Here is a 13,624-nt window from a genome sequence, read left to right on the forward strand (position 1 = left end):
TCACTTGAATATTACTAATTCTTAAAATCTTTGATAAATATAACATAGATTTTCTAAATAAAAAAACAGGAGTAAATCTGTCTGGTTCTTATAGAATTCTTCAACAGAAACATGAGGGATATGAAATCAAGTAATTTCCTGTTATTAGATAGGAAATAGCTATTGAAATCTCAACACTGTCCCATAAGTAGGTATTTACTAAATGATGGGGAAATTTCTTTGTGTACACATTGTCTAAATACAACTACTTTCAAGACAATAATGCACGTACATTACATATTTTCTTATAAGCTTATCCCTTGCTTTTGTTAAAGATCCTGACATATTTTAACCACAAATGGAACATGCTCTGATTGTAATAAAATAATTTTATGGATAGAACAGCATTGTTTATTGTCAGTGAGTATACATTTGGACACTTTTTGTGGATTTTAAGTTGGACTTAATGAACTTGAATAATAATGTTATTTTAGATTGTTTCTAAGATGGTTTTTAAAGTTACTTGAAATAGTACAGGCTCTGCCACTTTCTAATTGCATTATTTTGGTCAAATTACTCAAAAGAATCTGAGTCTTAGTTATCCTTTCTCTAAAGTGGAGAAATAAGTGTGCCTATTCTTGAATCATTCCACTGGTTAAGTGCGATCATGTAGTAACTTCTCTGTAGTACTTTCCACATATGTATTGGCTGGGAATATTTTTATCATCATAGTTATTAAATTTAGAAACAATGATTACTATATATCTAGTGCCCTGCCCCCTGTGTTTACTATATTTTCATAACCTATGCAGGCGTGGTCTGCTGAATGATTTAGCAGCTTTAGCTAGTTGCACTATTGCATGAATTTAACCTGATTTCATGGGATGAAACCGAATGAACACCACGGTTCATGGCTGTCAGTAGTGAAAAATAGCTGGAAATCAGACAAACAGCTTCATTGCTGAGATTGTTTCCGGGCTAAAAGTTCTTCCAACAGCTGTTTGTTTTGGCCATTAATCGTGTCCATTCTTTTTTTTTTTTTTAAGCTGGGGGAAATACAATTTTCTTTAAAAAGAGCATTTAGGCTGGTTATTTCTGAAGTCAGGAAGAGCGCCTGTCCTTCCACTATTGTGGTCTTTTGGCTGCCTTGACAGTTGGACTGAAGGACTTTTCCTTTTGTTTTCCTCCTCTTTTTTACTCTCAATGCTCAGAGTCAGACTGCTGTAGGGAGAAGTAAGGTAAAACTAGGAGCTCTTTAATCCTAGAGAAGGAGCTTTGTAGCAGTTACCTTCAAGAAAGTTTACTCCCTAAAGGAGTATTTAATATTACATAGACACTGACTCACTGAACAGAGAAAGAGAGGGGGAGAGAGGATATGACAGAATGAGAGTCTAAGAAGTCAAGCCAGCAAGAAAGAAAGATACTTAACTAAAGATGAAGGAAAGTTTTGCCTCTTCCTGAAAGTTATGTTATTAGTTGTTTTTTTCTTTAATCATGATGACTGCTAGTTTTGTTTAAAGTATTTGTTCTGGAAATACTAAAGTTGGAGTCTACCAGACTGAGGTTAGAGGCATTTTCTTTGGCAGCAAGAAGATACTTTTATAGAAGCCATGCCTGTACTTGGGGTTGCCTCAAAACTGAGGCAGCCAGCTGTTGGGTCAAAGCCTGTTCATACTGCTCTTCCGATACCAAATCTTGGCACTCCTGGGTCACAGCACTATTCTTCAAGACCTTTGGAACTTACTGAAACCGAGAGCTCAATGCTTTCTTGTCAGCTTACATTAAAATCAACCTGTGAATTTGGAGAGAAGAGACCCCTCCAAGGAAAAGCTAAGGAGACAGAAGAGAGCAAGGTTAGTGGCTGAAGGTTACCTGCAGCCTTATGCAGATAAAATGCAAATTTTCTTTAAGGTGGAATATAAAGCATGTTTTGAAGTGGGGAGTAGCAGAGGAACACCGGTGTAAGAAAGTAAGTAGTTTGTATAGTTGAAAAGCTGATTGTTTAGCCTTTTTTTAAAACTGTATTTACATTTTATAATTGTTGTAAAGTGAACAAAATTCTCTGACTATGCATATGTTGGTATCATTTACTACTACTTATTGATGAAGTGCCTCGTTAGGCCTTGCTATTGCTCTATTACCGGTAAGCATAACCAATCACAAATATGAGAAAACGGGGACCTATTTTCCATACATATTACAATCAAAGAAGGAGATTTATTTGTAAAACTCCATACAGACACCATCACTTTTCTCTAAATGTCATTTGCATTTTAAATACTTTCTATTTGAATATGTGTATCCTAGACTGCTTAATTCATTGCAGTATGAAGGAAAATGAAATATTTTCCTTGATACTGCACATTTGTCTGGGTTTTCACTTGCAAATTGAACCTCTGCTGTTTCACTTATTACTGACATCTTTTTCAATCATTCAATTTATGATATTTTGTGAGCAGTCGCTCATAGCTCTTGGTTTTTAAGCCACATACCATCATTTTCTCCAGTCGCTGAGGGAGATCATAGCCTTTCAGTTGATGAACTTCCTGGGGATTCATTTGTACCTTGATAAACATCACTGTTTAATGCAGCATTAACTATAGTGTTAAGCTTTCCAAACTCACCATCCTCTGGCTTCTTAGGGAATAAATTTGATTTTACTTTCTCACGCAAATGTAATTTAAAAATGATTTAAGAAAAAACTTCAGAAAGCCACTCGTTTTGTCTGAAGTGTTCATTCCATTTGTCTTTACCTGTTCCAGTCCTCTCAGGTGCAGCCCAAATGCAACTTTCTTCATAAAGTCTTCGCCAGCTACCTTTTTCTCTCCTTCCTCTCCTGTGATTCTTTGCCTGTAACAATAGTTATAGGACATTTATTCATATTGCATTTTAATTATATGGAAAATTTATTTCTGTCCCCACTAAATTGAAAATATATAGAAGACAGGGCCTAATTCTGTGCTTCAGCTCCCTCTCCCCCCATGCTTTATGCATAAGAATTACATAGTAGTTGAATGACTAATACGTGAATGAATGAATCGATGAATGAACAAACGGTAATCCTGAGAAAGACTTAGTTAAGTTTTGTAGTCTCTTTGGATCATGTAATCTATAAAACATTGGGTTTGGAATGAATGATTTTGAAAGTGCCTCTAGATCTAAAATTATATTATTCCCTTTCCGTTTTAGGAAAGCATTGTCTATGCAAGAAAAATCAGTTAAAAGAAAATAGTTAATTATAGGCTTAAAGTTCTCAGTCCAATGTAAGCAATTCAGGATTAAAGTAGGGAAGTGTAAATTATCAGCAAAAGACTGAAAATATTTAACTTTATGCAAATAATTAAAAGTGGACACCATACAATTCTGTTCTAATTTCTTGTGTACCCACAATGACTTGTCTGGATTAGATGGAAAGAATAGATAAACCCTTTTCCTCTGCTGACCATGGATATCATCTCTGCAGGTTAGTCAAACCTCTACTTTGATAAACGGCCTTGGCCTAAGACTTGACTGCTGTTAAGTGCTGTTTTCAGTAGAATTTTGGTTAATCTCTTTGGTTAGCAAGCATATCAATCACACATCTGATGTTCCAATAAGACTCTGCAGTCGGGGCTGGCTCAGTGGCCGAGTGGTTAAGTTCCCGCGGTCGGCTGCGGCGGCCCAGGGTTCGGATCCTGGGAGCGGACATGGCACTGCTCGTCAGGCTGTGTTGAGGCAGCGTCCCACATCCCACAACTAGAAGGACTTGCAACTAAGATGCACAACTGTGTACAGGGCGGGGTTGGGGAGATAAAGCAGAAAAAAAAAAAAAAGATTGGCAACAGTTGTTAGCCCTGGTGCCAATCTTTAAAAAAAAAAAAAAAGGACTCTACAGTAAGCAATGTTGTATTTATAGGGATGTTTTTACCATGCCACTTATCAGATTGAAAACTTTTTCAAACAAATGTAAGGAATGCCTGGTCAGCATTTCAGAATATTTTTAAATGTTAAAAAAGTGTATTTAAAGATTTTCATAAACTTTTGAAAACTAGAACTGAAGAAAAGAGCAAAAATGATCAAAATAGTTGTGTTAGAGATCATTAGATTTGGCTGCAAATAGTAGAAAATTCAACATAACAATAGCATAAACAAGAAAGGAATTTCTTTCTTTTTCACATAAAGGATATCTGGAAGCAAGCAGTCCGTGGCTCACAGGGTGACTTCATGGAGTTGTCAGGGAACTAGGCAGGCTCTTTCTGTTTTGCCCACCATCATAAGTGTGTGGCATCCCTTTCACAGTCTTGAGTGGATAATTGAGTTCCACTCCATTAAAAAGACACATCCTGTTTCATTAAGGATTCTTCCACATTGCATTAGCCTGTTTATAGTTCCAAGGCCTTATCTAGCTGCAATGGGGACTGGAAAATGTAGAGTTTATTCTAGGAAGCCATGTGCCCAGCTAAAACTTATGGGTTCTATTTCTAAGGACAAAGAGACCATGGATAGTACCCACAATAGATGACTGTCATTAAGAAACGTTTATTTGGAGTACTCTGCTGATCCTTGTATCAAACAGCCTCACAGTCTAGTTAAAAAGAACAGAGCTATATATGACAATGTCAGAAATGTGTCTTCGATCTGTCCGTGTTTTTGGTTAGTGTATATACCATCATTCTAGACCTCTAATCTTGAATTCCTTCTCTAATATCTAGTGATATACATTAGTATCTCACATCTCATCATTTGCTAGAAATTGGAGATTTTGCTTCTCTATTATAGCTTGGATTTATCCCCTAATGCACATCCTCATGCTTTGGCCCTTGTTTTCTATCAATTATTGCAATAATTCCAAATTGGTCTCCTTTCCTCCTGCCGCTCTTCACCACATGTATCCAACACATTCACCATCCTGCTTAATGAAAATCTTTAGTTACTTCTCACGTCTTAAAATTTTTTCATTCAGCGATTCCAGTCTCCCAATTGTTATCTCCTCTTCTTTCTTAGTTCCATCTGTTATATTCCAGATGTCTCCTTCCTGGGTGTCCCAAGTTCTTCAAACTGCTTAGTTTCATTGTCCTTAGCGAATAAATACTTTAGTTCCACCAGATTCCATGTCACATACGTTTGCAGTCTCCACCATGATATCAAGGACTTATGTTTTCTTTAACGACCTCTTGTTCTGATTTATTACTTTCTTTGAATTTTCTAATGTCTCTCCTCACATGAATTTGTTTTTCCATTCTTGCTGGGTGTTCACCCAAATGAGAAAGAGAGTGACTTTGCTTTGGAAACTTAAGAATCTGGAAATTAAAGATAAGAAAGAGTGTTTCTTATCACGGCTCAGCAAATAACATAGAATTAAGCGTTGGACGTCCCTGTTCATGACAGTTCCTCAGCCATACCTACCACTGAAGACCCCTTCCCTGGCCTTCACTTTTCAACCTCCAGCCTCCTTCCAACTTGGTCTGTCACCTCACTTTACCTCTACTCTCATTTGTAATTTCTTTCCAGTCTTGGGCTCACTCATTCCTTCCTTCTTGGATTACTTGTACACACTCAAAATTCTTTTCACGTTATTATAGAAAACAACTTTTTGATCACCTACCTTGTACTTTGTAGGCAATTCCTGATTTTATTCTCCTGATATTTCAAAGAAGGCATTATTATCCACATCTACAGAGAATAAACTGAGGCTTCGATAAGGTGGGAGACACTCATAAGATCAGACAGTTAACTAGTACCACAATCCAGAATTAGAATTTGTTTGTCCCTACAAAGTCTTTTGTATTTATTACTTTACACTCTCTTCAAGATATACACTTGCAATATTTTTTCTAGGTATACCCTATCCTTCAAATTTCACCCACTCTTTTAGACTCAGTTCAAAAATCAAAGAAAAGAGTAAACACATTGTTGTAGAGGTTAAAAGGAAGAAAAGTTTACACCCGGTTGGGGAGATGTACAGAAAATTCTTGAAGAGTAGGGGCATTTATATACATGGTAGTATGGATGTTTGTTTAATCTGCTTACTCTACTAGTTTTCAGGACAATCAGGTAGAGATTATTTCGTACTATTTTGTTCACATAGTGCTAGCACTAATGCTTGGAAAACAGAAGATACTCAAAAGCTTTAAATTGAACATTTTTTAAAAACATAAATAGTGATATAGACAAATATATTTTATGAATAATATTGCTAATGAGAGCAATTACTTTTCAGAGTTTTAGGTCTGAGAGAAATCCTATTTGGATGGAGCATTCAGAAAAGCCTTCATCCAGTAGTTGGAATTTAATGGGCAGAGAGGATTCAGATATAGAGAGAAAAAAGCATTCTTTTGAGGAGAGAATTGTGTGGAAGAATAGCCAATGAAGAAACCATTATAATTCGAGAGACTATTTATGGAAATGAACAGTTTTGGGTCAGATGATAGATGGAGGCAGACTTCATTAGGAAGACAAAGGGGAAGGCTCTTATGTAAGAATGAGACAAAATTACACTGTCAGTGATATTTAGGAGAAATCATACCAGAGGGACTAATACTAACTAATGTTTATAGAGGTTTGCTATGTGCCAGGTACTGGGTTAAGCATTTCACGGAGTAGCCCATTCAGTCCTCACAATAGCCTTGTGATATAGGCACTATTATCATCCCCTTTTTACAGATAAAGAAACTGAGGCTGAGGGAGTATAAATTACTTGCCAATATCTCAATGCTAGAGTGTGGTGGAACATGGATTCAAACTAAGGCTGTGTGGTTCGAGAAGACGTTACTCTTAACCAATAAACAACACTGCAACAATGAAGACTCTGCTGGTGTCAGAGGGAGAGGAGAAGGGCTATTGGTTGACTTGATTTCTATATATACTGGTAAGGTTTGCTTTAAGTATTTAATTAGCATTGCTAGTGAATTGCAAATGAATTATTGGTGTGCCCAAGTGTCTGAAATTATCAGGAGAAGACAATTAAGTTGACAGATGGTCTCTACCGAATTGTTTGAATAACAGAAATAAATGAAAGAAACCCCGCGATAGAAATATAGCAGCAGATGTTAATAGAGTAGATGACTGGCTCTGGCCTCCAGCTGTTTCCTTCTTGGAGAAGATGCCTGATTGCTAAGGACTGTCTACACTCCTGTTGGCTTGCTCACATGGTAGTGCTTCCAGAGCTGGCCAGGACTACAGCTGCATGGGCTGCATAGGTCAGCCCTCGGGTCCCTAGACGGTTGGCATTCTTTGCCTGTTTCTGCTGTGCTTGCACATTTAGTTATTTGTATTTAAATAAACATGATTATTTCCTTTTCTACTTATAGCCCATGCTCCAAGTTTCATGGTTAAACTGTTAATGGTCATTTTAATTGTTTTTGCTCTTGTGGTAGCAATGGTGTTAAGAATGTTGTAATGATTCTTGAATTTTAACATTTCCTCTACTGGCAGAAGGCTCAGCTTTTCAGTGTCATGCATTTATTTCCCTTGAGTAACAATTTGTAGAAAACTGGCAATCTAACGCTATTGTCTATTATTTTAGTTTGTGCTTTACAAAGTCTTTAAAGAATGCTCACGCTTTAAACTATGAAATTACAAAAATTCTGGTGTAAATTATATGTGACTAAATGTTATTGAAGATCTCATAAAACTTTATTTGTTGTTCTTCTGTAGGTGTCAATTTTGTGTGTATATTTGATGTCAGGTTGCCTAACACATTCTTCTTAGTTTCTTCCTTCCCAGTATCATAGACATTTTTCTTTCCTTTCATAAAAAGGAAGGCATTAAATATATTGTTCATGGAAACATGAAATCAATAGGTATGCCATTAAATTTTAAGCACAATAATTGGTCCATATTTGGTATTTATGCTATCACATCTTCAACAATTACCCCCGGTCAATCTTGAGCTTAAAATATTAGGTAGCATAGTTAAAAGAACATCAGATTAACAGAAAGATTTGAATTAAACTTCTGGTAGATCCTGAAAGGATAAGTCATTTAAGCTCTCTGAACTCCAACCTTTGTATCTGTAAAAATTTAAATAAAATGAGGATAATACTTCTTTTTTTTCTTGAGGTAGATTAGTCCTAAACTAACTGCTGCCAATCCTCTGCTTTATATGTGGGATGCCTGCCACAGCATGGCTTGCCAAGTGGCGCCACGTTCGGACGCGGGATCCGAACCTGTGAACCCCAGGCGGCCGAAGCGGAACGTGCGCACTTAACCGCTGCACCACCGGGCTGGCCCCAGGATAATAGTTCTTGATAAAGCTTTTCTAAGGGTAGCATTTTTATTATCTACTCCCTTTCTCTTTCTTTCCTATTTTGTCCTATCAGTTATTACTTTCTCTTATTTTTCAATCTCTTCCTCTCGAGTGATCTTTTGGAACAGGATATTTCAACCTTGGCACTTGCGACATTTTGGAACTGATAATTCTGTGTTGTGGGGGGCAGTCTTAGTATTACGGGGTATTTAGCATCATGTCTCCATTGCCTACTACATGCCAGTAGCCTCCTCCAATTGTGACAGTAAAAAAATGTCTCCAGACATTGTGAAATCTATCTGAGGCGGGGGAGAAAAATCAAAACCAGTTGAGAAACACTGTTTGACAATCAGATTCCAATAATGCTCAGGTCTCTACTATTTTTTGATAATAATAATTTGCTTCACCATGTTCAGACGATTACTCCATCTTTCCAACTTTGCATATACATTTCTTGAAAGAGTAGTTGTGTTCATTGCCACTATTCCAAGCTTTCCATTTGCTTTACTTTTCTTGATATCTGACTTCTATTCTGTTTTCTTAGAAGTTAACAATGGCTTTTGAAAAGAAATCTCTTCTTGGTTAAAATTTTACCTCTTGTTTTCATCTTGTTTGCACCATTTGACATTTGCTGACCACACTTCTCTTTTTGGAATGCTCCAACATTTACTCACAAAGTGACCTTGGCAAGTCAATTAATACTTAAATCTCAGTTTCTTTATCTATAAAATAAGGACAATAATATAAACTACCTCATAAAATTGTTATGAAGATTAAATGAGATATTGCATATAAACATAGCTTGTGCCTAGACCATAGTTGGTACTCAACATTTATTACCTATCATATTACAATAACGTAAAAGTATCTAATAGTTTAATACAAAAATTAGTAATATTAAGAATTGGTAGTAGAACAGAAGAGGCAGTGATTAATTCTCCATATATGAGGAAAGTAACATTTCGTCATGTTTTGAAGAATGAATTTGATTTAGTCAAATAACTATGGAAAAAAGAGCCTCTTAGATAGGACAGCATTTACCTAGGTATGAAATACTGTGCTTTGTTTAGAAAATTAGATTATTCACCAATCCTAGGATGTAGGATGCAAGCAAGAGAGATGAAGTTGAGTTGAGTGGGAAGATGGGCATTAAATGTCCAGTAAGGAGTTTGGACTTATTCTGTAGAGAATGGGGGGAGGATGTCAAAGTGATATGATTAAGTTTGTATTTTAGAAAGATGATGATGAAATGAAACATGGAAAGATCTAATAAGGGGAGAGAAGTTAAAAATACAGACGTGAAGGAGAGTGCGATGGAGCAAAATGTTGACTAAAATACCAAGCTCCAGAGCAATGGTAGAGGAACAAGTTTGGTAAAAGAAAATATAGATGTTTAGATTCACTTATTGATTATCAACAATCCACAAAATTCTAAGTCTTGAAGGAGAAGTACATTTTTCTTCAAATGAAAACTTACAGTTTAGTTGGAAATGAAATTTGTGAACTTGGCAGCAACTAGCAATTAAAACTAATGATAAATACTAACACTTTCTGAGAACCTACCACATGCTGGATGCTATACCCAATTTATTATTATTCTAATTAAACAGATGTAGAAACTGAGCTCAGACTGGTGCTAGGCTAGAGCAGGAATTTGAACTGAGGTGTGTTTGACCCCTATGTGCTTACTCTCTCCATCTGGCCCTCTGTCTCTCTCACAACAATTTATAAACCGCAGTCAAAATCAACATTATTCTTTTTTCTCTTTGTGGATACTGAGTCACATAATGGGAAGATAAAGAAAACCATGGATTCTTTCCAGGAGTACTGAATTCATCTTTGACAAATTTCACTTTGATTTGTGTCTCTTCCCCCAACCCCCGCTGTTGCTCCAGTTTTGCTTTAAAAAGTGCTTCTCTTTGGATTCCTAGTCACCAGGGCCAATAGAGGAATTCAATATCTGTGGGAGAGTTCATTAATTGGATACATGGCAGGATTTCCCCACTGTTCCCAGTAATGGGATGATTTATGAAAAAGTGTTGCAATTCTGCCTGGAGATAAAGTCACCAGATGAGAAGGCAGTGGCAAAAATTTACCAGTTTCCCAATGAAATAACATGAGGTAGTCTCCATAAAAGAAAAAACAAACAAACACAAACAACAGGCCATCTCTTACTGCTCTATTTTGCTGTTGTAAAGGACTCTTTCGTAAAACTGAAAACCTGAGGTGAGCCAGTTCACAGTTTCCCATCATGAAATGTGTTGAGGAAGTTTTATGTGCAATCAAAATGGCACAGTGTTAGTTAAGGTAGTGCTAACTTTTGTAACAGATGAATTCAAGGTCTCAGTGACTTAACACAGTAGGATTTTATTTTTCATTCCTTAAGTTATTCCATATGGTCAAAGGTTGACAATCTATGGTCTGTAGGTCAAAATGTTTTATTGAAAAAGTGACATTGGCTTGTGTATCGTCTATGGCTGCTTTTGTGCTGTAACGGCAGAGCCGAGTAGTTACAATAGAGACTGTATGGCCTGCAAAGACTAAAATATTCACTCTCTGGCCCTTTATAGAAAACGTTTGCTGACACATGCATATGGTAACTCAGGAAACCAGATTCATCCCACATCTAGCCAGCTATCAGTGAAAGAGAAAATAGGGGATTGCAGAAGAAGCTTAGAAATTCCACATATTACTTCCACTCGGTTCTACTGGCCAGAATTCAGTCATATGATGATACCTAATTGGAAGATAGGCTAGGAAATATAGTCTAGCTGTGTGCCCAGAAAGTAAGGGAAATGGTTTGGTAAACTATTAGTCAGCATTTAGTTAGCCAGAGACCATCTAATTAGTCAGATATTTAAGATTAAGCAAAATCTGCCATATTAAAAAATAGTCTAATGTGCCTAGAAGTGTCTTCTAGGTTGTCGGTAAGGTGTCCTAAGTTATAAAGATGTGTCCTTAAAGGCAAAATATTGAATAAGTGGGGGACCATAATTACACTCAAGTTACTAAGTGTACAGAAAGAAAATATCTTGTAGTTAACCCGGCTTTTAAAAAATACCCCAGGCCCGTCTACACAATAGTATCATATAAAAAGCTCACTGTGGTCTCGTGACTCCTCCAACTGCTCCCCACCTTATGATTTTGCTAACCACCTTCAGTTTCTCCTGTTCCAGCCTGCTGATCCAAACTTACATCCTGAAAGCAACTCTCTCTTAGTTCTGTGCCCTTGTTTCTACTTGCTTTTCTACTCAGCTTTTAGCATTCTTCTCTTGCTGGACTTGGAAACTCTCCATCAAGCTGGGAATCAGGAAGGCCAAGGCAGTGTAAGATCTGAATTCTAGGGGTGAAGTTTAAAGAATCAGGGCAGAGTCAGACGTCACAGCAGGAAGGACGCATTTGCTGGCATCTAGATGTTGTTAAATGGGTGGCTGAGTATTTGTGTGAGGGAGTAACTGCTCTCTTGGCCTGGAGACACCATGTAGTTCTGTCAGCACATTGAAAATTGGTTCCAAAGGGGACCTAGTGGGATTGTATGAATGGGTCATTGACAAACCCACCACCAGTACTGAAAGAGGCAACTCATATTACAATCCTTTTGGACCATGGTGAGCAAATGTAAGGAGCAGTGCATAAAACAACCTCTTTTCAAATGCAAGGTAAACTTCTAAATGACTTAATGGTCTTTAGATTCAGTTGTGCATCTGGAACTATCTCTACTCATGTTCCTCCTTTGACAGTGTTTACTGTTTAGCTTTAGCCTGGATCAATTTAAATTGCTCACTTTTTAGACTCTAAAAAATGTACAGGTTATGTATTTCTCTTTATGGCCCCTGAATGACTATATTTTACTATACTTGCTGTGCCTTTTTTTGACAATTTATTGAATTTCTACAGTGATATTTTTGCCAGAACCTTTTATGTTATTATTTTGACCCATATATTTTTTGGATTCTGTTTTACATTTCCTTTCTCTTCGAACCATCTGCTTTTTATAGCTGTTTCTTCCTTCCTTTGGCAGGCTTTTTGATATCCACACTTGTGTGTAGCCCTCCTCCACTGAACACAGGGTTTATCATCTCCAACAATATGTTCTCTCTGTTCTTTTCCTCTGATTCAGGCTAGACCTATTGTATTCTAAAACAAGGCTGCTATTTCACAAATGTAAATCCCTCCAGTTGCCACATCTAGGTCTACATCATGGATCCTAGGTGACTTTTCTTGTCGTTGTTAATCATTCATCGCCTCAGTCCGCCTGTCATCAACTATTTTTTGCATACGTACCATGTGCAAGGCAAAGAGTGTATATATTTATATATATAAAATTGCTTATTTTAACATGATAGGCTTTATGGGAAGTATGCTTGCAACAACTGGGATTCTTTTTAGGAATTTATGTTCATTATTTTGGGGCAACATTATATTCCTATTTAATATTACCTGGAAATATCAGAAACAATTATAATTCAGATTTTCAGTAATCGTAACTTTTGTTAATCATTTGGAGTATGTTTGTTCCATTTAGAACAGGTTTATCCCCTCCAGTTGGAACAATCAAAAATGTCTCCGGACATTGCCTGTAACCTGGGGAGAAAAATTGCCCCCAGTTTAGAAGCCCTGCTTTAGATCATGCCTTGTTTGAAAAAAGGATTTAGTAGAGTTAAAAAACATATACAACATCTAAGATTTCAAAATATATCAAATAAAATGGGGTTGCAAGAACAAAAGAACAATAGAAAAAGATTAAGCTAGAGGAAAGGCTGGTATATAAATTTGTGCTGTGATGTTTTGTGTAGTTGTTAGAGGTCAGCTAGACATATAGATCTGAGCTTTTGAGCTGCCGATGCAAAAAGGTTGAGCAAGTGGTGTTCGAATCAGTGCCCAAAGCACGTGCTAATATTGCTCAGGACATTCACATCTTTGTCTGTTTCTGGGTGTGCAAGAACCATTCCCTAGGGGCATTTATAGAGACAGGACTATGATTTTAAATAACAACTTTCTCAATAACATTTTTATTTAGACTTTAGTTATTTTTTCCCCTTATCCCTAATTTCTGTAGAAAACCATTAAAATAAAAATTTTAATTGTCTATCTAGGATCACCAACTTTACTTGTTTTCCCAGGACTATCCTGATTTTTGCACTGAAAGTCTCTTATTTTGGAACTCTCTCAATACAGGGCAAACTGGGATGGTTGGTCATCCTAATTCTGAATCCAATTTCCTTGTTTTTCTCTTCAATTTTATTCATTTTTCTTTTTAGTTCTCTAATTATTAATTCTAATTTTGTAGTAGTTGAAAATATATTTTATAGTGATCAATTTTAAAATATTGTCTTATTTAGTTAGGGATTCATTGTCAGACACCGTCAGTTCTCTATTCAAATTTAACAGAACAATGTCCTTTCTTTAATAGCAATT

At 36.5% G+C, this 13,624-nt stretch overlaps 1 protein-coding gene across 19 annotated transcripts in view; it reads left to right on the plus strand.

Annotated features, from left to right (window-relative positions):
- The window catches only part of NAV3 (neuron navigator 3), a 776,877-nt gene that overhangs the window by 424,061 nt on the left and 339,192 nt on the right, over positions 1-13,624 (plus strand). For 6 of the 19 annotated variants that reach the window (XM_023631452.2, XM_070254196.1, XM_023631455.2 and 3 more), the window contains exon 1: positions 1,044-1,832. The exons of 9 other annotated variants lie outside the window; for them this stretch is intronic. In XM_023631452.2, the coding sequence (XP_023487220.2) occupies positions 1,590-1,832 (243 nt within the window). In that variant the 5' untranslated portion in view covers positions 1,044-1,589. Of the gene's footprint in view, positions 1-852; positions 1,833-13,624 lie in introns of those variants that run through there. 4 more of the 19 variants (XM_023631450.2, XM_023631451.2, XM_023631453.2 and 1 more) reach the window with 3 other exon arrangements.

The sequence above is a fragment of the Equus caballus genome, chromosome 28, assembly GCF_041296265.1.
Source record: "Equus caballus isolate H_3958 breed thoroughbred chromosome 28, TB-T2T, whole genome shotgun sequence".
Lineage (NCBI taxonomy): Eukaryota > Metazoa > Chordata > Mammalia > Perissodactyla > Equidae > Equus > Equus caballus.